The sequence below is a fragment of the Anser cygnoides genome, chromosome 25 (assembly GCF_040182565.1).
Source record: "Anser cygnoides isolate HZ-2024a breed goose chromosome 25, Taihu_goose_T2T_genome, whole genome shotgun sequence".
Lineage (NCBI taxonomy): Eukaryota > Metazoa > Chordata > Aves > Anseriformes > Anatidae > Anser > Anser cygnoides.
The window spans coordinates 6,855,224-6,876,660 of record NC_089897.1 but is presented as its reverse complement, the minus strand read 5'-3'; the positions used below and the strand labels follow the sequence as shown (position 1 = coordinate 6,876,660).

At 40.8% G+C, this 21,437-nt stretch overlaps 2 protein-coding genes across 3 annotated transcripts; one reads left to right on the top strand and one right to left on the bottom strand.

Moving 5' to 3' along the window:
- Positions 1–163: 163 nt before the first annotated feature.
- LOC136786922 (collagen alpha-1(I) chain-like) lies at positions 164–1,360 on the bottom strand. The gene has a single exon (XM_066982805.1). It carries the CDS (start codon positions 1,358–1,360, stop codon positions 164–166), a length of 1,197 nt encoding a protein of 398 aa, XP_066838906.1.
- On the top strand, positions 307–21,403 carry CSDE1 (cold shock domain containing E1). Of its 2 annotated transcripts, XM_048071107.2 has the most exons (20): positions 307–463; positions 4,241–4,639; positions 8,366–8,564; positions 9,220–9,329; positions 9,691–9,783; positions 10,323–10,420; positions 10,576–10,657; positions 11,008–11,136; positions 11,309–11,434; positions 12,448–12,660; positions 13,614–13,754; positions 13,843–14,001; positions 14,605–14,712; positions 15,576–15,751; positions 16,095–16,207; positions 16,732–16,851; positions 17,118–17,296; positions 18,367–18,530; positions 19,488–19,620; positions 20,095–21,403. In XM_048071107.2, the coding sequence occupies exons 3-20, from the start codon at positions 8,366–8,368 to the stop codon at positions 20,140–20,142; spliced, it is 2,391 nt and encodes a 796-aa protein (XP_047927064.1). In that variant the 5' UTR covers positions 307–463; positions 4,241–4,639; the 3' UTR covers positions 20,143–21,403. The 2 variants fall into 2 exon arrangements, with proteins under 2 accessions (XP_047927064.1, XP_047927065.1); XM_048071108.2 differs by lacking the exon at positions 9,691–9,783.
- The last annotated feature ends 34 nt before the right edge of the window (positions 21,404–21,437 follow it).

Here is a 21,437-nt window from a genome sequence, read left to right as displayed (position 1 = left end):
CTGCCTAGAGGCCCAGCATTCCCTTAGGTTAGGCTTCCGCTCCAGGCAGAGGTGTTCCCGATGGCACCGTGCCTGCCCTTGCGTGGCCCCGGTAGAACCGCGTTCCCCTGGGCCTCAGGAGCCCAGGGAAGGAGGTCCCGGCACCAGCTGCAGCTCCGTGCCCTCACTGGGGCCGGCGCGGGGCAGCAGGCCCGTGGGCTGTGCCCGGCCCCGCCGCTGCCTCGCCCCCTTCCCTCTGGCCGGGGGGGGGGGGGGGGGCGTGGCTCGCCTGCGCAGTAGCCGCAGCACTGGGCTGCGCCGTTGGCCTGTTGCCCGGCGCGCATGCGCACCACGCGACCGCTGGGGCCGCTGTGGGCGCAGGCGCGGCTCCGCCCCGCGTTCTCGCGAGAGGCCGGGATTTATTCCTACGTGCTGTGCCGTGCTGCTCATGGCGGCGCTGGAGCGGGGGCGCTGAGCTGTTGGGGTGAGTGCGGCGGGCGGCAGCCCCCGGCGGCTCCCGGCGCCGCGGAGACGGCGCTCGCGCGAGCGAGGGGGTACCGGGGCCTCCGGGGGGCGGCGAACGAGGCGGGAGGCGCCTTCGGCCCCGCGCCCCGCCTGCCGCAGCGGGCTCGGCGGGGGGAGGCTGCCCCGCGCCTCCCGTCGGCTGCGCGGAGCGGGGCGACCGCGGGGCGGGGGCGGGGGCGGCCCGCCTGCTCGGCCGCCGCCCGCGGCGACGGGGAGCCGGCGGCCTCGGGCCGCCGGGCCGCGGCGGCGTGCGCACTACGTTTCCCGGCGTCCCGCGGGCGGAGGCCCCGCCGCGGGGGGCCCCGGGGGGCCGGAGTCCCGCCCGGCCGCGGGGGTGGGGCGGCGGCGGCTCCGGAACTCGCTTTCCCGGCGTGCCGCGCGGCCCGCCGCGCCGCGGGGCCTGCTGGGGGCTGCAGGGCGAGAGGCGCCGGCTCGGCCGGGGCGCCGCGGGGGGGAGACTACGGGTCCCGGCAGGCCCCGGGCGAGGCCTCGGCGCTGGGCCTCCTGGGGACGGGCGGCCGCGGGGGGGGGGTGGCGGCCGGCAGCTCCCGGCGTGCCCCGCGCGCGGCCCCGCCCGCCGCAGAGCCGGGCCCCGTCCCTTTGTGTGCGGGGAGCGGCCGCCATCGCCCCCCTTTGTGTGAGGGGAGGGCGGCCCCGGCCCCTCCCTCCCTCCGCGGCGCCCTGCCCCGGCACGGGCGGCGGCCGAGCCCGGCGCGGCCCCTCGCTGGCCCCCGCGCTGCCGCAGCGCCGGGCCGCGGCGGTGTGCTGCCCGCTGCCCCCGCTCGGCGCGCCGCTGGCCGGGGCTCCTGGCGCCGCCCCTCGACGGAGCTCGCGGCTCCGGCGGCGCGGCCACCATCTTGGTGTGGGCCTCCTGGGGCTGGCGGCGCCCAGAGGCCGGCGGTGTGGGGCCAGCTCCGTGCCGCTCTCGTCTGGGTTCAAAGCGAGCGCAGGGCCCTTCCCCGAGCCCTGCAGCCTTTAACGAAAACCGATCTCTGTTTTTGCTACCTTTTTTTTTTTCTTTTTGTTGACGATACTAAAAGCATTAAAATGGCATTGGATTTTTTTGCCTGTAGCTTTTTTTTTTTTTCTTTCGTAGAGGTCTTCAGTAATCTAGTAAATATTAGGTAGCTGATATCGCTGCTGTCATATTTTGGTTGGGGTGTTCAGGAGATGGTACTCGGTACTTTCATCCGATAATCACCTCAGAAGATGTGCAGTAGCATTATCTCCCAGTGTCATCAAGCAGCTGAGCTGTGAATTCATAATAAAAATGCAAAGTTTTACCTCTGTTAAATTTAATCATGCATAAGAGGTGGTTATTTATAGAAGCCCTTGTATAAGTTCTGTGAAATACATGTTCTCACAGATACATAGCTGGTTTTGTGAAGAAAATGGGAATCAAAGCAGTGTCTTAATGTGACACTCTTTACTGCTAGGCTATATGGATTTCAAGGTACGAACAACTCCGTGTGACTTACTGTCATCTAGCAAAATCTAAATCAGAAAGACTCCAAAAACAGGACTAATACAGCCCTGTCGCTTCTTTGCCTTTGCACTAATCTGTTCAGCTGTAAATACACAAATGCAGAGTCTGCTGTGACATAGGGGCTGGGCAGTTGCTCAGGGTGTTTACCATTTGGAGGAGTATTTATAGTAGCTGAATTAAAAAGTAAAGAACTTGAGTAGATGCACACACCTATTTTCCAATTTTTACTTGACTTAAGCTTGCTTCATCCTTCTGCCCCCCCCCCTTTTTTTTTGAATGACTTAAATGTAGTAAGCAAATTTGTTAATGAGTCAAACCTGCTTTTAAGGGAAAAATCTTAATCTTTATTCCATTACCTGGCAAAATTTGTTTTAGTCATCTTTGGGCACAGACAGGTGTTTTGATTGTTCTATGAAAACATAATGCGTTCTGTGCCCCAAAAGTGTGAAATGTAATTTGATCTAATTGGTAGCTCTAGTGGAGCTCTAACAATATTAGTCTAACCAAGTGAAAGTGAAGTGTTTTAATAATAAGCTTATATGTTTCTCTGCAGTTTCTGTGGTGTGGTGTGTGCCTGCTTCGTTTCTGTTGAACTTGGGGGATGTTTGTTTTATCGTGAAAGAGATTATGGTAAAGGTTGCTTGAATCTTGTAAAGAGGTGTGTGAGAAGTCTAGCGATTCTGTTATTTTTGTATAAGCTGTATGTCTTCTTATTTCATCTTTTTAATATAGTTTAGTCCTTCACTGCAAACCTTTTATGCCAGATACTTCTTTGTACTTGGAGTTAGATTTCTGCCCTAGTTCAGCTTCACATTTAGTCTCTTGTGTATGTGTAATGGTATGACAAGAAAGTTTAATACTGAACAAAGTTGTTCTGAGTGATGGCTAAAGGAAGATGTTTTTTATGGAGGGGAGATCGCTGAAATATAAACTTCTCTGAAAACCAGCTGATGAATTCGCATACGTCCTTTGTATGCTTTTGAAGGTTCAGTGTTTATCTGGAGTGGCTGACTGCAGTCGGCATTCACTGTGGTAAGTGTTAAAATGTCTTTGCGTTCACTTAAAAAACAAAACACATGAATTTAAATGAATGGTTTCAGCTTCACAGTTCACTAAAGGAAATTCAAAGCTCATTGTAAAATGAAAAACTGAGTTTCTCGCTACTGTGGGGAATAGGCTTTGCCCATATTTTTTTCATTCATTGCGGAGTTTGTGGAATGACTTCAGGAAGAGTTATATGCTCAGGGGATTCATGTTTTTAGATTACTTTGTAACATGCTAGTTTATCCATAGATTCACAGCTGTGTTGCTTCTTGACAGGATTTATGTGCAAAAATCTCCACTCCACCTGTTTTTTTCTTTATTTACTAAGTAAATAACAAACTCAAATCAAAGCTTGATTTTTTTAATATTATTTTAAAAGTAGTTGTCTTCATAAGCTTTCAATTTTATGTGGTAGGTGGCAGTCTGTCTAAGCTGCTTTCCTGTGAAAACACAAAGTGGTACTGCAGAACACTAGGAGAGAAGTGTTAACCTAGTCGCTGTTGGGGAGAGGCTTCTGTGTTATGTTATCTGTACAAATATTTTCTATATTTCATCAACACTTTGTAAACAGGGTTTTAGGAAGGCCAGAGAACGACTCCGTGGTTATTTTACAAGCTGTGCCGGCATGCGTATGGTCTGTGTAGAATAGGCATAAAGCATCTGTAGGAGTAATTCAGAAGCTTGTTTATTTTCATACAAAGCTAAAGGTGCTTTAAGGGTTTTGCTGGTCCTTGACTTACCTTTCAGAACAAAAATCATCAGGAAATCCTAGTTCATCTCCTCTTTGTATCGTGTGGCTGTTTTGAAAGTGTGTGCAAGTTCTTGTTGATGAATTATGGGGCTGCATCCGTATAAAGTTTTTGGTAGCAATAATAGGACTACATCATGTATTAAATGGTGCTGATATTCATCCAAAAAAAAAAAGGTTGCTGTTTTAGTTGTACAAACTGGGACCTTTCCTGGAATGTGTAACTGCATCTGAAGAGTTTAAAATTAGAAATAGCATATCACTGGCTCGGGATAGAGTTTCTTAGGAAACTAAAACTGAAAATGGGAACGCCAAATACATCTGTAAGAGAGCTTTTCCTAGTGTGGATCAAACCTGCAGCATTAAGGTAGAGGATATGTGCCTATTCATAGGAACAGCTAGGACTGTATAGTTTCTGTTAAAGTTATCCTTAGTGTGTGTCTTCTTTCTCTTTCCAGTATGAAGTGGAACAGAACAGAATTTACCACCTGAAACTGCTGCTTCAAGTTCAGATCAGGAAAAGAATATACCACATCGTAACAACAACTCAAGACCAAAGAAGAGGAAACTTACACTGAAGATACAAGGCTTGATCTGAAACCAGAAGTTTGTGCCTACTCAACAGCTTCAAAAGAGCACGTCCCAACGCTGCTAATAGTCTTTGTTTTCTCCAGTGCTGTATTGAAACTGCCCAGGGCAGCAGCACTTGTATTCTTTATTAGCTCGATAGATCACTTTCTCTTGCGTGCTCTCTCTCTCTGTCAAATAATAGCAGTCTTCATCCTTTGAAACTTCGTGCTGAAACAGAAGAATCGGCTAATACTACTGAAAGTGCAATATTTGAATATCACTGCGAGGTTGGTGCATGTGCTATTTAAAGAGTTACATTCTTTCAGACTTAATTGGAAACAGGTTATTAGCAGAAAGCTATTTTTTGTGTGTTTTTTTTAGGAGTTCTGTCACTATGTTGGTTTGGTTGTAGTATGATGAATTAATATTACTTGTGTTATAGTTCTGTTTAACAGTACTTGTTTTATAACCTTAGAGAGCCGGATATTAATGTTTCTCTATTCTAGTAAAAGTGTTGTGATTTCAATCCTTTTTTTCCCCCAAAGCTACGAGTTTCCTCAGTTTGTGTAATCTCTGTTTAGCTTCCTTTCCATCTTACTGCACAGTTGTTTTTTCTTCCTCTAAGTACTTGTATTGCTGAGCTATATTCATAGTTCTTACTCCTGTTAATTGACTGATTAGCTGTGTTAAAAGTGGGAGTGAGCTGTTGTGAGTGAACAGCACAGCCAGCTAGCTGTGGTCTAGTATATAACCATTATATTTCAAGTCTGAGCAAGTCTTGTTTGTGCATTAATATCTTGTAGGCTATTCCTAGAAGTTTCTTAACAATTCTGTGACAGTACTCCTGGTAGATGTTTCTTAGAGAACAGTTTTGCGACAGTAATTCCATCTGTCTTTATGTTTTTATTCACTTACCAGAATTGGTGCGTGTAGTTTTTTTGTTGCTGTTCTGTGCTCTGTTACAGCATTGAACAGTTGTGGCAATATAACAAGCATCTGGAAAGACTGCTGATACATTATGCCATGCCTTTCCCTCTACAGCAAATCTTAGTGCCACCCTGAGGAGTATCTCTCTCCTTGAACTTAAGTTGTTAGGCTTTAGTTGATCGAAGCCCCACTACATTGCTTTGTGCTAAAATGATAAATTCTCCTTTAAACCCAGGGTGTTCAGATGGCATCGTGCAATGATGATCTTTGAGCAAGAGATAATAGTATTGTTCTAACACTAAGTTATGCTGAACATGTTTTTTAGGTAGATTTTTGTTGTTTTCTGTAACTGATGTACCTTTAGTCGTAACCTGTTACTTAATGTCTTTGCCATTGTCGCAGGGGATGTATGTGTGTTTGTGTACTCAGCCTGCACTGGAGGTGTGAAAAGACCATTTTTATCCATGACTGACAAAAAGCGTTTGTCACACTGATTTGAGCTTTCATAATAGGCAAGACCATTAACCCATTCTTCTGTGAAAAGGTTTAATTATAAGTCATGTTCCTTTCCCACAGCCATCTTGCAGTACTAATTTAATTTTGAAAACTATTTCAAACTCTAGGGTGGCTTCAGATGAAACACGTCAGCTGTTGTCTTCCACAGGGGCATCTTCCTTTCTATGGAATGTCCTAGGGGTTGCCTTATTCGAAAGATGAGGGTTCATATGTGATGCTGGCAGGGAGTCGTGCAGCTCTTAGCAGCTTGGTATAGTGCTTTTTTCAATTAGATATTCTGAGAAAATGTGTCCTCTAAACATAATCTACTGCATGAAAAAGGTGCAATTCCTGTGGTCTTTGTCCATTAAACAGTTTAGTCTGGGCATAAGGAAAATACTTCTTTGCTGGGTGCAAATAATAACACTGACACAAGGTTACCCAGAAAGGTCGTGGAACCTAGGTCACTGGAGGTTTTCAAGACTCAGCTAGACACCAGGATGGCTGCCCTCACTTCTTGTTGGCAAGAGGCCTTTGCGGGAGGAAGGTGGACTGGAGTTTCCAACGGTTCTCTACTGGGGTCATGTCTTTGATTCAACGTAGTTTCAGATACGTTGGTATTTTACACCTAATTGAGCATGTAATAGTATTTATGCCAGTTACCACTGTTCCAAGATACCCCACAAACCTTGATTCCTCATAATTGTAGAATAGGAATGCAGTATTGATTAAAATTGACTGGGTAACTGCTTGTCTGTTACACTGTGGCTTATCACACCACTCTTAACAGACAGTACTGCATTTTTTTGTCTTGTTCTACAATACCTTATGTAACACAGTGCGTTACTTAACTCCAAAACAGTATGAATGCTGTGGCAATAAAAATTCATCACCAATTTGCTTGCGAAGCAGCTGTTTGTGTAGCAGGTACATATTTTGTTTGATATTTGTAAACTGCCAGGTTGTAATGTTTCCTTGCGCTGGTGCTGTGGTTCCGCGTTGAAATCGAATATCCTCATTCTCTTGAGATTTTGACAGTTATGAAGTATCTCTCTTGGAAGCTTTTGTAGACATTTTCACGTCAGAATGACACTCCTGCAAAACGAAATGAGTGAAAATACCTCTTAGGTTTTGGTATAACATCTTTTTCAAGTGAAGCTTTAAATAACATGTAAACAATAGAATGAAGGTGGAAATGTTCCAGGAAAAATAAAACAGCATGGGTTATTCTTAACAGTTTTACCATTAGCTATTACCAGCGTTTTTTTATAACCATGTGGGAACCATGGTTGAAAGCTGACTTCTGCTGAGAAGTTGCTGTGTACAGTGGCATGAGGACTGGTATTTTCCTTTTTCTTTCGGAGGTCAGAACTCCATTCATTCTTATCTCTTGTAGTTGTTCTTAGTTAATTACTTTAATATTAGTCTTGCTTAATTAAAAAAAAAAAATCTGCCCAAGAAGTTCACAGCAAGTGTTTTTCAGTGCTTTTTGATCACTTTTAAACTGATTGCAAACAACTTAATAAGCCATGCTATAGCTATATCTTTTTAATACGCTAAGTAACTAGATACTTATATTACGGTAAGAAGCGTGACCATTTTACAGGTTGCTCAGGAGTTATCCATCTCCAGCAAACGTATAGTAGAGTAGTTTTGAATCTCTTCTGTTCGATGCAGCAACAAAGCAGAGAGCAGATATAGTCTGATTCTGTAAAACCCTCTAATACTGTATTCCAAAATACACATTGACTGTTGCGTGTGTGTTTTTTTTCCTTGAGTGGTGCTTCTGGAATTACAGTATTTGAGGTGTGGTACATTTCAACTGATGTAATTGCTAACCTGTAAATGGAAACGGTTCGCTTTAAAAATGACACCTCTTCTGCACAACAAAATCCAGCAAGTTAGTAAAGGACTTCTGAATATTTCAAGGTTGATCCTATGCCTTGAAAGGAAGACAAGTTTTCATGGATGTAAGTTAATTTAACCGTTCATTAAAGCTTTTAGTTTAATGATATTTTCAAGTTTTTTCAGTCTCTTCAGCACTTGACTTACTGTACCACAGAAATGTTAGCTTGAGGTTTGATTCTTGGTATTTCATCACTGTACAAAATCTTTAAACACTTAAAACTATTTTTTTAGTATAAAAGACTCAACAGACAAACCAGGGACAGACTGTGCATGGATAATGAACTTAGTACTATTGTTTCGTAACTTGCGTTTTCTTAATTACATGTTTAATTTGGAAGAGCAGATGTTTTAGGCGTTTTCAGGCTGTCTGATGTGAAATCGTGAATGTAGGAGTGCTTTCTCTGAGATGTACTTAGGAACGTCATAGGCTTGTTTTGGTCTAAGCAGGCTTTATTTCAGTGTTTTATTTCTGGCTATTTTATGTTGCCTGAGTGAATTTAAGAATTCTTGTTTTACAAGAGCTTGACAGTTTTGGAATTCTTACTGTATTTTAAAAATGTTTAGAGTTTGCCTGTTACAGTAAATTCCCCAAGCTGTTGTGTTTCTTATTCTGTTATGTTTGTATGGAGAGACTTACGTAGCATGTTGGTTTTTTTTTTTCTGCTATGTTTTCTTTTGTACAGATGAGCTTTGATCCAAACCTTCTCCACAACAATGGACACAACGGGTACCCCAATGGTACTTCGGCAGCACTGCGTGAGACTGGGGTTATAGAAAAACTGCTGACCTCTTACGGATTCATTCAGTGTTCAGAACGGCAAGCTAGACTGTTCTTCCACTGTTCACAATATAATGGCAACTTACAGGAGCTCAAAGTAGGAGGTAATTAGGCAGCTTTTTGACCAAGTGAAGACCAGTCTTTACTTGTGGTAGAAAACCTTTTTATCTTGTGGCATTAACAGATGTGTTCTGTTGCTCCCGATGGGCTAAAAAGATGATTGAATTAATCTCACACTGTTGGTGAAAGATCTTTACTACAGCTTGCATTAATACAAATATGGCTGTTCTGGAAAAAGGTGCAGTGTTAAGTCAAAGTTGCATGACTAAGAAATAAGTGTTTAGACTGTGTAAGACTGTGCCTCACTTTTTTTTTGGTAATAATTCATTTTGAGATTGTTGATTGTTTTGCAGAATGGGGAGGTTGCCGCTAATTTGTGTGGCAATTAAGGTTATAAACTGTTTAATAACAACGTTATGTAGTCTGAACTCCTTCAGTGTGAGGTCTGCTATATAGTGAGCAGGAGGGAAGGGGAGAGGAAGTATTGCTGGGCAAGCCTTTACAGTGGAGTAGTTCTTTAGCAAAAGGAGTAAATAAGCAGAGAAGTAACTGCAAACAGCATATCCTTCCTAGGTAACAAAAGTACCTGAGTTTTATTTTGTTGTGTTGAGGTACAAGCAGTGAACTATCAGATGTAACGGTTAGGGATTAAAAAAAAAAAAGTCTATGATACCATTACTGTGTTTGATTGTTTTGTAGATGATGTTGAATTTGAGGTGTCTTCTGATCGCCGAACTGGAAAACCCATTGCTGTTAAATTGGTGAAGATCAAACCAGAAATATTACCTGAAGAGCGAATAAATGGACAAGTTAGTGCCTGTGATAAATGTCTATTTTAAATTCACAAAATTTCCATCCTTTACTTCAGGAATGACAGATTCATTTAGTGTGCACATTAACTGCATGCAGTATTCAGTTATACTGAAATCTATTTTTGTTATTCTGGTAGCAATTCAGAGGTTTGGTATGACCTGCTGCTTTGCTCCAAACAGTTCTTCAAGTCAACAGGTGTTCTATAAGGTTGAAACGTTACAGCAAGGCATTCCCTGTTGACTTAAAACTAGAAGTGCATCCTTGAATGTATAATAGAGGGTACTGAGATTCATTCTGTTTTCAACAATGCTGCTCCTGAAATGACTAGCAATGGATTTTTTTTTTTTTGACTGGTAGGTTGTGTGTGCTGTTCCTCACAATTTAGAGAGTAAATCTCCAGCTGCCCCGGGTCAGAGTCCAACAGGGAGTGTATGCTACGAACGTAATGGGGTAAAGCTTATGTATTTTATTTGAACTCTTGACTGATCCGTCACTGTGGTCTGTGAGCAAAAAATCTGACACAATGGAGACAATTGATAGTCCTAAGAACTGTAGTTCTTAGAAGGGGAAAAAAAAAAGCATACTTCGGTAATTGCTACAAGCAGATACATTAATCGTACAGCTTGCTTGCCCACCTGTATCTGTGGAGAATTTAATATAGAACCAAATAGTTTAGTTGTTTTTCAGTTTTAAAACTGAACAAAGCTTGATTATGTAACATTCATGTATTCTTAGTTTGAACTTTGACAGTTTAGAAATTGACATTTAAAGATAGCCATGTACATACATTTCAATTTAAGTTGCTTGTTACAGACTTATCAAAACAACACTGGAAGAAAGTATGTTTTTGCATGCAGTGTTTGATCATTTTCAATTTTCTCACTAAATTAATTTCTTTAATACCAGTTACTGTCACTAAAAAAGTGTTAATCATTCTTTGAATTGACTGTTTTGCAAGTAGAGTAATATTAGTCAATGTTAATTTACAGGAAGTGTTTTACCTGACTTACACCCCGGAGGATGTTGAAGGAAATATTCAGCTGGAAACAGGAGATAAAATAAACTTTGTAATTGATACAAATAAACAGTAAGTTGCTTTTACAATTCTGATCTCATACTTCTCTTTTATAGTAGTCAGGCAGTACTTCATGCCTGTTCTAAGAGCTGAAATGACATTATGAAATAAGATTTTTTCTCCAGTTTAAGTGTTTCAGGTTTATTATGTCTACTTCTTCCCTCTAGTACTGGTGCTGTAAGTGCTCGTAACATTATGCTATTAAAAAAGAAACAAGCCCGCTGTCAAGGAGTAGTCTGTGCCATGAAAGTAAGTGATGCTTTAGCTTCAAAATATTACTTGAAGATTAAATGCTTCTCTGAAAAGTGGTAGTCTAAGTAAATTCAGTGCATTAAGAGCTATTAAGAGTTTGGAGGTGTGAAGGTCAACTGGGTAAAATAATTTAAATATCTAATCTTTGATACTAATAACCTCCTTGAAAGCAAAGGAACTCCTGTTTGTTTCCCTTAATATATTTGTTGTGGTAGTCTAAACTGTATGCGCTAATAAGATTGCTGTACTGGGATGGCATAATCTTTTATTGTGTTTGCTAGAACTTGTAAGATGGTGTATTGATAAGAGATTTTGGCAATTTATTAAACACTTTGTTCTGTTCTTAGGAAGCCTTTGGATTTATTGAGAGGGGTGATGTCGTGAAGGAGATATTCTTTCACTATAGTGAATTTAAAGGTGACCTAGAAGCCTTACAGCCTGGTGATGATGTGGAGTTTACAATCAAAGACAGAAATGTAAGACGAAATCCAGTAAAATCTGAAGATGAGATCCTAGGGTGCAACTGGACATCTTTCTATTTTTTCAAATTCGCTTGTAAAAAGAAGGGGGAGGGGAGGAAGTTCATAGGAAAATAATCTGTTGCCTTCCCACTTCAGTATGGATATTTAACTGACTTTGTGCTTTTAGGGTAAAGAAGTTGCAACAGATGTAAGACTGCTGCCTCAAGGAACTGTTATTTTTGAAGATATCAGCATTGAACACTTTGAAGGAACTGTAACCAAAGTAATTCCAAAAGTACCCAGCAAAAATCAGGTGCATTTCAGTATTTAAGTTTGTGAAATAATGTATTGGATTTCAGTCAGAGAAAGCTCCCTTTTTTCTGTAACAGTCTACTACGTAAGCATCGTGTCAGAGTAGAAGACTGCTTAACTTGTAATAACCATTGACAGCAGTCACAGTAAGAAATTTTTCTAAACTTTGTAAGGATCAGGGATTAGGGTAATATATGATAGTGTACCTTGTGCAGTGTGTTGTCTTTTAATCTTTCAAACACTTCCAGCTGAAAAATGGGGACATTCATTTTTTTTTCTAAGGATGTATCTTAAAGGCAAAAGCATAGTGAAAAGGGAAGAAAATACAGTTTATGGATTCCTGTGATCAGTTAATGGATTGGTTTGTTTTTTTCAACAGAGATGACTTGACCTTTAATGTTTGGCTTTTAGGGAAGAGTGTACATGAAACCACTTCTCTTAAGTGTTTAGGCCAGCTACATTGTTGTTTTGGGTTTGTTTGGTGGATATTTTTTTTTGCACGTGTGTGCAGAGCAGGTGTTCTTGAACACTTAACAGGAAAGCCTCTTGGAAGTGTGGTAAGTATGGTTACAAACTTAATTCTCAAAACTGATTCTTAATTTATTTGGCAATACATGTTTAGTACTTCAAAAAATCAAACTTGTATTTTGGTGTGCACAGTAAAATTGCAAATTAGAAATGTTATAAATGAAGCCTTGTGGATAGAATCAAGCAGGCATTTGGTGTTGTCCAGTACATCTGTTAGTATTAGTGTTTCTGCAAACTATTCTGTTTGCAGTGAAGCTGAAGTCTGTGGAACTGCTGATTTCATAAGTAAGAGAGGAACTAAATTAAATTCTAGTAATGCCACTGTAATCTTAGGAGCAGTCATTCAGACGTGGTGCCTTCCAACCTCAAATGTGGAAATGAAACTGTGCTGCTTAACAAGTGTTTTCCCAAGTGCTTATATAAAGTTTTGAATGCTGAGCTTTGTAGGCGAACTAAACTTTTGTGTTGCATTTTTCTGTCTGCTAGAATGATCCGTTACCTGGCCGCATCAAAGTTGACTTTGTGATTCCTAAAGAACTTCCATTTGGAGACAAAGATACAAAATCCAAGGTGACTTTGCTGGAAAGTGACCACGTTCGATTCAATATTTCAACAGACAGACGTGACAAACTGGAACGAGCCACCAATATAGAGGTTCTCCCAAATACTTTCCAGTTTACTAATGAAACTAGGGAAATGGCAAGTATCTATTTTTAAGTCTGTATTTCTTGAGGGGAAGCAATGAAGGTGAAAACTGGGGTGGTTGTCTCAATAACGTAACGTGAAAATCACTAATGTCTTTCATTATCTTTTCTGAAGTCAAATCCTCAGATGTACTCTTCCAAGACTGTGCTTAAATAGTAGAAAATCCAGAATTAATGCTGTACACTTCTCCTTTATGAAAATAAAAAGTTAACTACTCAGTAAATGAAATTTTATAATAAAAGTAAAGGTTAATTGGCCTTCTTGGAGTGGATTGCTAGCTGGTTATAGCAGACACATCAGTAACCCAGTCTTGAACAATTAAGAACTTTCATGGTCTGAGTCTAAGTAGGTAATTCATGTTCCTTAGGAAAACTGGAAGACCTTGAGGATTCTCTGGTACAGGCAGTGAAAAGTCTTAAGAATCAGGGGAGATACTGTGTTCAGCTTCTGAATTTTGGTCTTAATGTTCTTTGTGCAATCTCTGCCTGAGATTCAGGCAGAAGGATGCTAAACAGCTAAGTTCTGTCATATGCAGAGCAGCTCTTGATGGGTGACAGAGACTAAGTTAGATGTGCAGGTCAGTATTAAAGAATATCTCATTCCTGTAAAAAGTGCTGGAAAAACTAACCTGTGTATGGATAGTAGTAATATCAGGTTCTTTGACTGTAGTCTTTGCTATTGGCTTAAACTCATCTTTTCTGCTTCACTTTCTACTTCGTATGACTAAGAGAGTGAGCTGAGGAATCTAGGTAAGTGGGGTTTGCTTGAATTTCAGGTTGGCTGTAACCATTAGCAGTACAGTTTGCAGAGAAGTGCATATACTAAGAAGTGTTTTTGTAGGATTGGTGCTTTACATGCAGGTTATTATGTAGTCTGCAGTTCTATCTTATTACAGACAAACGTTCTGTACTTGTAGTAAAACTAATTGTCCCTTTGGTTATTTTCAGGGTGTGATTGCAGCGATGAGAGATGGCTTTGGCTTCATTAAATGTGTCGACAGGGATGCTCGTATGTTCTTTCACTTCAGTGAAATTATGGATGGAAACCAACTCCATATTTCTGATGAAGTAGAGTTTACTGTGGTTCCTGTGAGTGGTACAATTTCTTTGAAAACTAAGATTTCACAGAAGTACTAACATGCAGCCTGTCTAAGATCTTATTGATCTTGTTTTTCAGGATATGCTGTCTGCCCAAAGAAATCATGCTATTAGGATTAAAAAACTTCCGAAGGGCACGGTTTCTTTCCACACCCAATCAGATCACCGTTTCGTGGGCACTATAGACAAAGAAGCCACTCCAGCTAAAGCCACTAGCCCAAATAAAGGCAAAGAGAAGGTAGTATGCAAGAAGCAGCAGCTGTGCTGTGTTTCTGGCTTTGCAGACTGAGGCTGCTTCTTTTAAATCTGTAACTGAACATTCTGAAGCACTGGTTATCCTACATAAATATGGACTGCATTGAATTGCTAATGACAGCACTCAATGAAAACCAGTTTCTGTGAAATGAGATACTAAAAGCACGGTTAATGATGCTGCAGTTGAGGGTAGTTTACAAGAACTTGATGAGAAGATCCTTTCTCTACCTTATACTGCAGAAGATGCTAGAATTGGTTGAAATCAAGGTTCTAGGGCTGGAGAAGTGTCTCTTGTTTTTGTTCTGCTGCTTTAAACTATGATAGAATAATTAAACTTTCAATAAATACTTCATAGGAATAGTATCTTCAGAGAAAAAAAAGAAAAAGTAAATTCTGGCTCTTACTAGACAGGGTTATGTCATTTGAAGCCTGTGGTTTTTGATCTTTTTATTCTTCTTATTCGTATTTCTCACCGGATGCTGCAATACAAATGCAGCTCAACTGAGCAGTGCTTAAATTATATGTAGTAAGCTTGTTTGATAACAAATGAGACACTAATTGCTGAATCCTGATGTCTTGTCTTTAGGAAGCTGAGGATGGAATAATTGTTTATGATGACTGTGGAGTAAAACTGACCATTCCTTACCAGGCCAAGGACGTGGAAGGATCTGCTAATCCACAGATTGGAGATAAGGCAATATGACTAAGTATACCATTGGGGAATAATTTTTTTGTGCACTTTAAGATGAGAGCTTCTCTTTACCTTGTTACTGAATTTGTTGCCTTCCTTAAATGAAGGACAAGGCACCCAAAGAGTCACCTATTTTTGTTATTCTGGCCTGGGTTTGAGTGGCTTAATCTTCTCTATGGCTAAGAAAGTATATTCTAAAACCTGGTGACACATATATAAAAATACTGTCTTGCTATGTAAATTATACATTTTACAAGTAAAGAATTCTTAGCCTTGCTTATAAAGACACTGACTCCACTTGTGAATAATCAAGTGGAGGTTAGCATAAAGACAGTGAGATGGATGTTGAAAAAGCAGGATGTTTCCTTAGCAGCCAAATGGCCAGGGAAATAGTGGCTGGGGAAAAAGCTGATAAATCTGGAAGAGCAGCCTGAAAGCTTAATGTTCAGGAGCCGTGCAGGAGCATTGCAGAAAGGCAATGATTACTGCTTTTAAAATTATAAAAGGAGTGAGCCAAATTACGTACGTGCTCACTGTGGGCCACTGGTGATGCGTGGTGCAAAGAAGCAAACCATATAAAGGTAAGAAACTTTATATTTAGTAGGCAAAAGAAGGAGAGTAGTAGAGGCTGGCTCACCTTTTTAGGTGTTATGCTGTGACTCTGCCCTTCTCTGGAATGTAATAAATGTCAGTGACTGACAGATGTTTCTGGGAGAATAGTGGCTAGAAGATGGCTTTCCTGCAGAACCTAGCTGTTCATTCCAGCTACACAGCCTTGAAATGAGTTTTTTGGGTTGTAGGGTATTTTTATTGCTTTTGTTGTTGTTAGTTTTTGTCTGTAGTATTGATATGTACCTCTTAAACAGGTTGAGTTCAGCGTTTGTGAAGTGAAGAGAACTGGTCTGCAAACAGCTGTTTCTGTCAGAATGCTTGGACGCAATTATAGTTCTAAGAGGCTTTTGGGATATGTGGCAGCCCTGAAAGATAACTTCGGATTTATTGAAACAGCTAATCATGATAAGGAGATCTTCTTCCACTACAGGTGAATGACAATCCTTTTTTGTACAAATGACTGTTTAACCCTTTTGGACCTCACATGGTTATATGCTTAGATTTCTCAAGTTCCATTGATTATCTCTACTGGACTGGTTCAGGCTTTTCTGTTAGTCTATGTTCGTTGTGATCTAGGCCTCTGAATACCAGGCCAAGAAATACAGTTACTGAATTGTGTATTTGAAAAGTTTCACTTTCTCGAATGAGTATTTCTTGAAAATGTGAGATACTGAGTCAATTAAATGGATTCTAATCAACCTATGTAAACGTTGGATGAGCATCACTCTTGTCATGTGACTAAAGGAAAATTGCATATAATTCTATTCCTGTAGCGAGTACTGTGGTGATATTGATAGCCTGGAACTTGGAGACACAGTTGAATACAGTTTGTCAAAAGGCAAAGGAAACAAAGTCAGTGCAGAAAAGGTGAACAAAACACATGCAGGTAAGACTGTACCTGGTAATTTCTGCTTAAAATGTCCTTGAGAGGTGCTGATAGTTAAAGTTTGCAATTCTACGAGGAGAAGCCTAGTGGCAAAATTAGCCAAATTAGTAATTCTAGTTGTGCTGTTCCTCACAGAAAAATTGCAGGTGTGGGTATTAAGGATTTTGGGGTGCAAAATGCATGCTTAACCAACATTGACTGATTAAAGGGAGCTGGGAATGCAATGGTAGGAGAAGTAAAATCCTTCAGCGTGCTTTTTCAGGTTCTGTGGTCTCTAGTTTCATGAGAAGCTAATATCCTTCAATTTATGCTCTTGAACTGTCAGGGTGGACTTGATTAGAGAAGCTGTTGCTACATATTGCTGAATTAGAGCTGTTCTGTTTTTACTGGGCGATCGTGCACTGTTGTAGGCTTGTTCCAATGCAAACTATAGGCTTGTGGTCAATATGAATCAATCAGTCACTTTTTATTTTTAAAAAGAAGTATGCCTAGAACATCCTGATTCTTGCACTGTTTCTTTCCAGTGAATGGTATCACTGAAGAAGCTGATCCAACTGTTTACTCTGGTAAAGTAATTCGTCCTTTGCGGAGTGTAGATCCCACACAAACTGAATACCAGGGCATGATTGAAGTCATGGAAGATGGTAAGACTTACTGTTTTTACCTGAGACTTGCTTTAAGTATAGTAAACATAGTCCTTCAGATGAGGGAAATTGTAAGTATTTTCTTCACAGATGCACATGAAACGTAGGAATTTAATAAATTACATGTAAATAGAAGTGTTGAGGATTATATTCGCACTACTAAGATGACAGTAAAAGTACTATTTCTAATGCTAGAAATAAGTTCTAAATGCCCTCAGGTAGGAAAAAAGACTCTTAATTATGTCGTGTGTGTTTTCTTCCTCAAGGTGAGATGAAAGGGGAGTTCTATCCATTTGGAATTGTTGGAATGGCAAACAAAGGTGACTGTCTGCAAAAGGGAGAGACAGTTAAGTTCCAGCTGTGTGTGCTTGGCCAAAATGGGCAGACAATGGCTGTCAACATCACACCATTCCGCAGAGCCACAGTGGAATGTGTGAAAGATCAGGTGAGCGAATACTGCTCTGAAGGCAAGATGCACGTGTTTGAGTTGGCATACAGCAGATAAAAACCTGCTTCAGCACTTGAACGCAGGAAGTTTGTTGTGCACAAATGGACTGCTTTATACTGTGTTCTAGTGTTCTAGGGACCTGGGCTTATAAAACCCAGTTACTGATTTGTGCAGTGTGTAACATGGCTTTAGTAATGGTGAACTAGTACTTCATTTGGTGCTGATACTTCAGTGCTAGTGAGCAGCAGTTCCTACTGTGGTCGATTTTGAGGAGCTACTCTGTCCTGTTCATTGAGATGTCCTAGAAACTGATCTGACTAGTTTCTGCCTGAACAAGGCATTAAAAAGTGTTGTTTTTTAAAAAAAAAAAAAAAAAAAAATCTGCTTCTAGAAGAAGCTTTTTCACAGTATTAAGCAGTTGATGATTGTGGTCTACCCTGAAATGTGAAGTTTGACCTTTGTCCTAGTTATTTGCATCTCAGAATAGTTAGAGAATTAAGTGTTGTGAATACTGTCCATTTCTATAGTTATTCTGCAGCGTTAAAATCTAGTTACTTATGGAGAGGCCAGATGGGTTTTGCTGGATATTGCTTTATCATAGAATATCGTGAGATGGAAGGCACCCACAAGGATCATCAAGTCCAACTCCTGGCTCTGTACAGGACCACCCAAAAAAAAACAGACTTTTTTTTGTCTCTCACTGGTATAAAAAATGGTTTCTACTATGTAGTTTTGAAGGTGGTGTCTTAGAAAAGAATATTCGGCAATGTGTTTTGTTTTTTTTCCTCAGTTTAATACAAATGCCAGGACTTGGGCATTTTTCAGAACTTGGTTATAGGCTTTGGGGTTTAAATGTACCTTTAGAAACGCCAGAGGAGAGTGGCTAGACTTCCAGAAGTACAGAGTTCCGTTCAATGTAGAAGTTGCATTTCCTCTTGCATTAGGCTCTTCAGAGTCCTGTGTTTTTTCTTTTTTTTCCTGTAAGTTGTTAAATTGCAATAATGTGTGTTGTTGCATCTGTTTGGATCAAGGGGAAAGAAATAACCGTATGATGTGTTGGTTTTCAGTTTGGTTTCATTAATTATGAAGTGGGTGACAGCAAAAAGCTCTTCTTCCATGTCAAAGAAGTTCAGGATGGTGTGGAGCTACAGGCTGGGGATGAAGTGGAGTTCTCAGTAATCCTGAACCAGCGCACAGGGAAATGCAGTGCCTGTAATGTGTGGCGTGTTTGGTAAGGATTTAAATTACTGTTTTAATCTAGCAGACGGCTTGCATGAGTAGTAGAGTGCACGCTACTTCTAAACTGAGCTAGCTGTTCCTAGAACTGGAGCTCTGAATTTCAGCTGGCTTCAGTGGGAGCCTCTCATCTGAGAAATACCAGCACTTGTAAGACATGCAGTGCTTTGCAGCATCAGAATTCAGCTTTACTTAATTGCAGATAGCTTGTTCTGCTTTTATTCTCTTCTTCAGAAGCTCCCCCATAGCAAGGACTTGGACACAGTCTTCTATGCAGAAATTAATGAATGATAAGAAAACGGATGGAATTCTTCATGAAGTTCCTGGACTATGACAATTTATGCTTTATGCATAGCACTTCTACCTGCTCCCCAAGGAGCAGGTGTCTTTCACTTCTAAATAGGAGAAACAAAAAACACATTGATAGTCTTTTTTGACTAGGAGATAGGTGTTTGATTTTTTTTTTCTTTTTGCTTTTGAATGTCTTCTAAATTGTACCATCTTACTTTAAATGTACATTTTGCTTAAGCTTGAGCAATCTTCCTGTTGCCATGGAAGTGATAATATTTAATTTTTCTTTCCAAAGTCTGTTCTCATTGTCTTCAGAGATAACTGTATCCTGCTACTGTGTGCTGGCAACTCACAAGCCTTTTATTGGTGTAGCAACGGAAAAGTAGGGAATACTGTCATGCATGCATTAATAGTAACTACATCACCCTTACTGGAGAAATACCCCTTTTGAGAATGAGAATACTGTTCTGATCCAGTGCTGTTGGTTAGTCTAGTGGTTAAAGTAAAGGTTTTGAGGCAGACATCTGCAGTGTCATCCAGGAGGTCTGCTTTCAAACAAGACAGGTTGTGCTAATGACTTAATAGGGAAAGTGACTGAATTTAGTAGTTTACACCACCTCTGGGAAATCATCAGTACTCTGTGTGGTTGACTTTGTTACAGTGAAGGCGCTAAGGCTGTTGCTGCTCCACGACCTGATAGACTTGTTAATCGTTTAAAGAGCATTAATCTGGATGATGCCAATGCTCCTCGTCTAACAGTTCTTCGTCAGCCCAGGGGACCGGATAACTCAAAGGTAAGTGAAATACGAAGCTGGCGTGCAGGATAACTTCATTTTATGCTTTAACTTGGATAACATTGGCTCTGCTACTGGAAGTCTAAACTGTTTGAAATGTGGTGTCCACTTTAATTCCATAACAAACGAGTCTCCTGCTGTGTGAAATTAGCCTGTTTTGGTCAGAAGTTGGGGACGCTATACTCTCTGTTGACAGTGTATGCTGTGGTTTCAGAAGAGCACGTGAAGTCTTGTCAACGCTTGATTTATAGAAGGAATAAAGTGTCTGGAATCTATGAAGTATCTAGGACTTATGAGGGTTCTGGTTTTAATTTGTAAGGAGTAACCCCCACAACCCTGTTTTGTTACTGTCTCTGTTTCTGAAGACAAATGTGGTGAATTAGAAATGTTCTGATGCTTTACGTGGTTGGAACAAAGCAAGTTTGCCTTAAAGCACGGTGCTGGACCTTAAAAAGCTTTTGTTTTTTCTTGCAGGGATTTGGTGCAGAGAGAAAGATCCGTCAAGCTGGTGTTATAGACTGATCAACAAAGCCAATACCTGAAGTACGACTGAGTGGTGGGGGCTGGTGAAGGGTACTGAATATCTCCCTATTCATCCCTTCCAAATTTTAAGAAGCTATTACACCAGTTTTAACACCTTCTCATGTTATGTTTAAAATAAATTTATGAAACCATTTTAAAATTATGCACAGTTGCATTCTGGAGAACTTAAGGTGGCGCCTTATAGTATCACATTTTAGAAGCTTGTTTTGAATGGTGCATTTAACGCAACTGGTAACTGCAAATCTACATTGCCTATGTGAGTAAACATTATAGACAGCTCTACTCTGGTAGACCTTATGGAATTCTGCACTACAGTTATCTATGCTTTCTTTGTTATTTTGGCCAAGATATTTTACTATGCCTTAGTACTCGATTGCATTGTATCTTTCCTTCCAAGTGGAAGTGGAAGGCTCACTTCTGCTCGCTCTGCTCAAATTCTGAGGACCATATGAGGGTGGAATAAGTTCAACTTTATAGAAAATCTGTATGAGTATTCAGATAACTTAAGTTGATGGCCAGATGTTACCGTGTTTTCATATTTCATTTAACTTGAGTCCTTTAGACAGCAAAGTTGTGTTAGAGCTCAGTGAAAGTCTCTTTCTGGGATAGACTTATTTTTGTAGTGTTCTGAAACACATGCAGTGCAGAATTTCATAAGGCTGAGGTGTGCCATCAGTGTGGTAATTTAAATATATTTAAAACAATGCACAAATTTGCTGCTGCTTAGAACACTGCAGCTTCTAAACCCAGTTTCTTTTACTGATTTAAATTTACAAAGAAAGAAGTTGTGCCTGAAGTGAATACTTTTTTTTTCTTCTTTGCAGCCGGCACCCAGTGTACTGTAAAAGAATAAATACTTAGGCTTTCCATAGCTGTATTGAGACTTTCATCAAGGTGAAATAGTTGATGTCTGTGTGCTTCCCCCCGCCCCCCCGCCCCTTCCCCTGTTTCCCCAGTCACACTTTATCCAGCAAGAAAACTGAATGATTGGTCTAAGTATTACTTTACCAAAAAGATCAGGAGTTACTTTCTTTGAATAGAGGGCAGTACTGTGTTGTTTTTTTTTTGTTTGTTTGTTTTTTTGTTTGTTTTTTTCATGTTACCTCTATTCTCAATTTAGGGTTTTCTTCTCTGGGAGATGCATTATCTTTGTAAAACAAACATTGCTTTCTCCAATTTTTTTTTTTCTGTTAATGGCAAAGAATGGAAATAGAATAAAGTTTTACTGATTTTGAGACAACCCTCCCGCCTCGCCCCGCTCTGTCCCGGCGCGC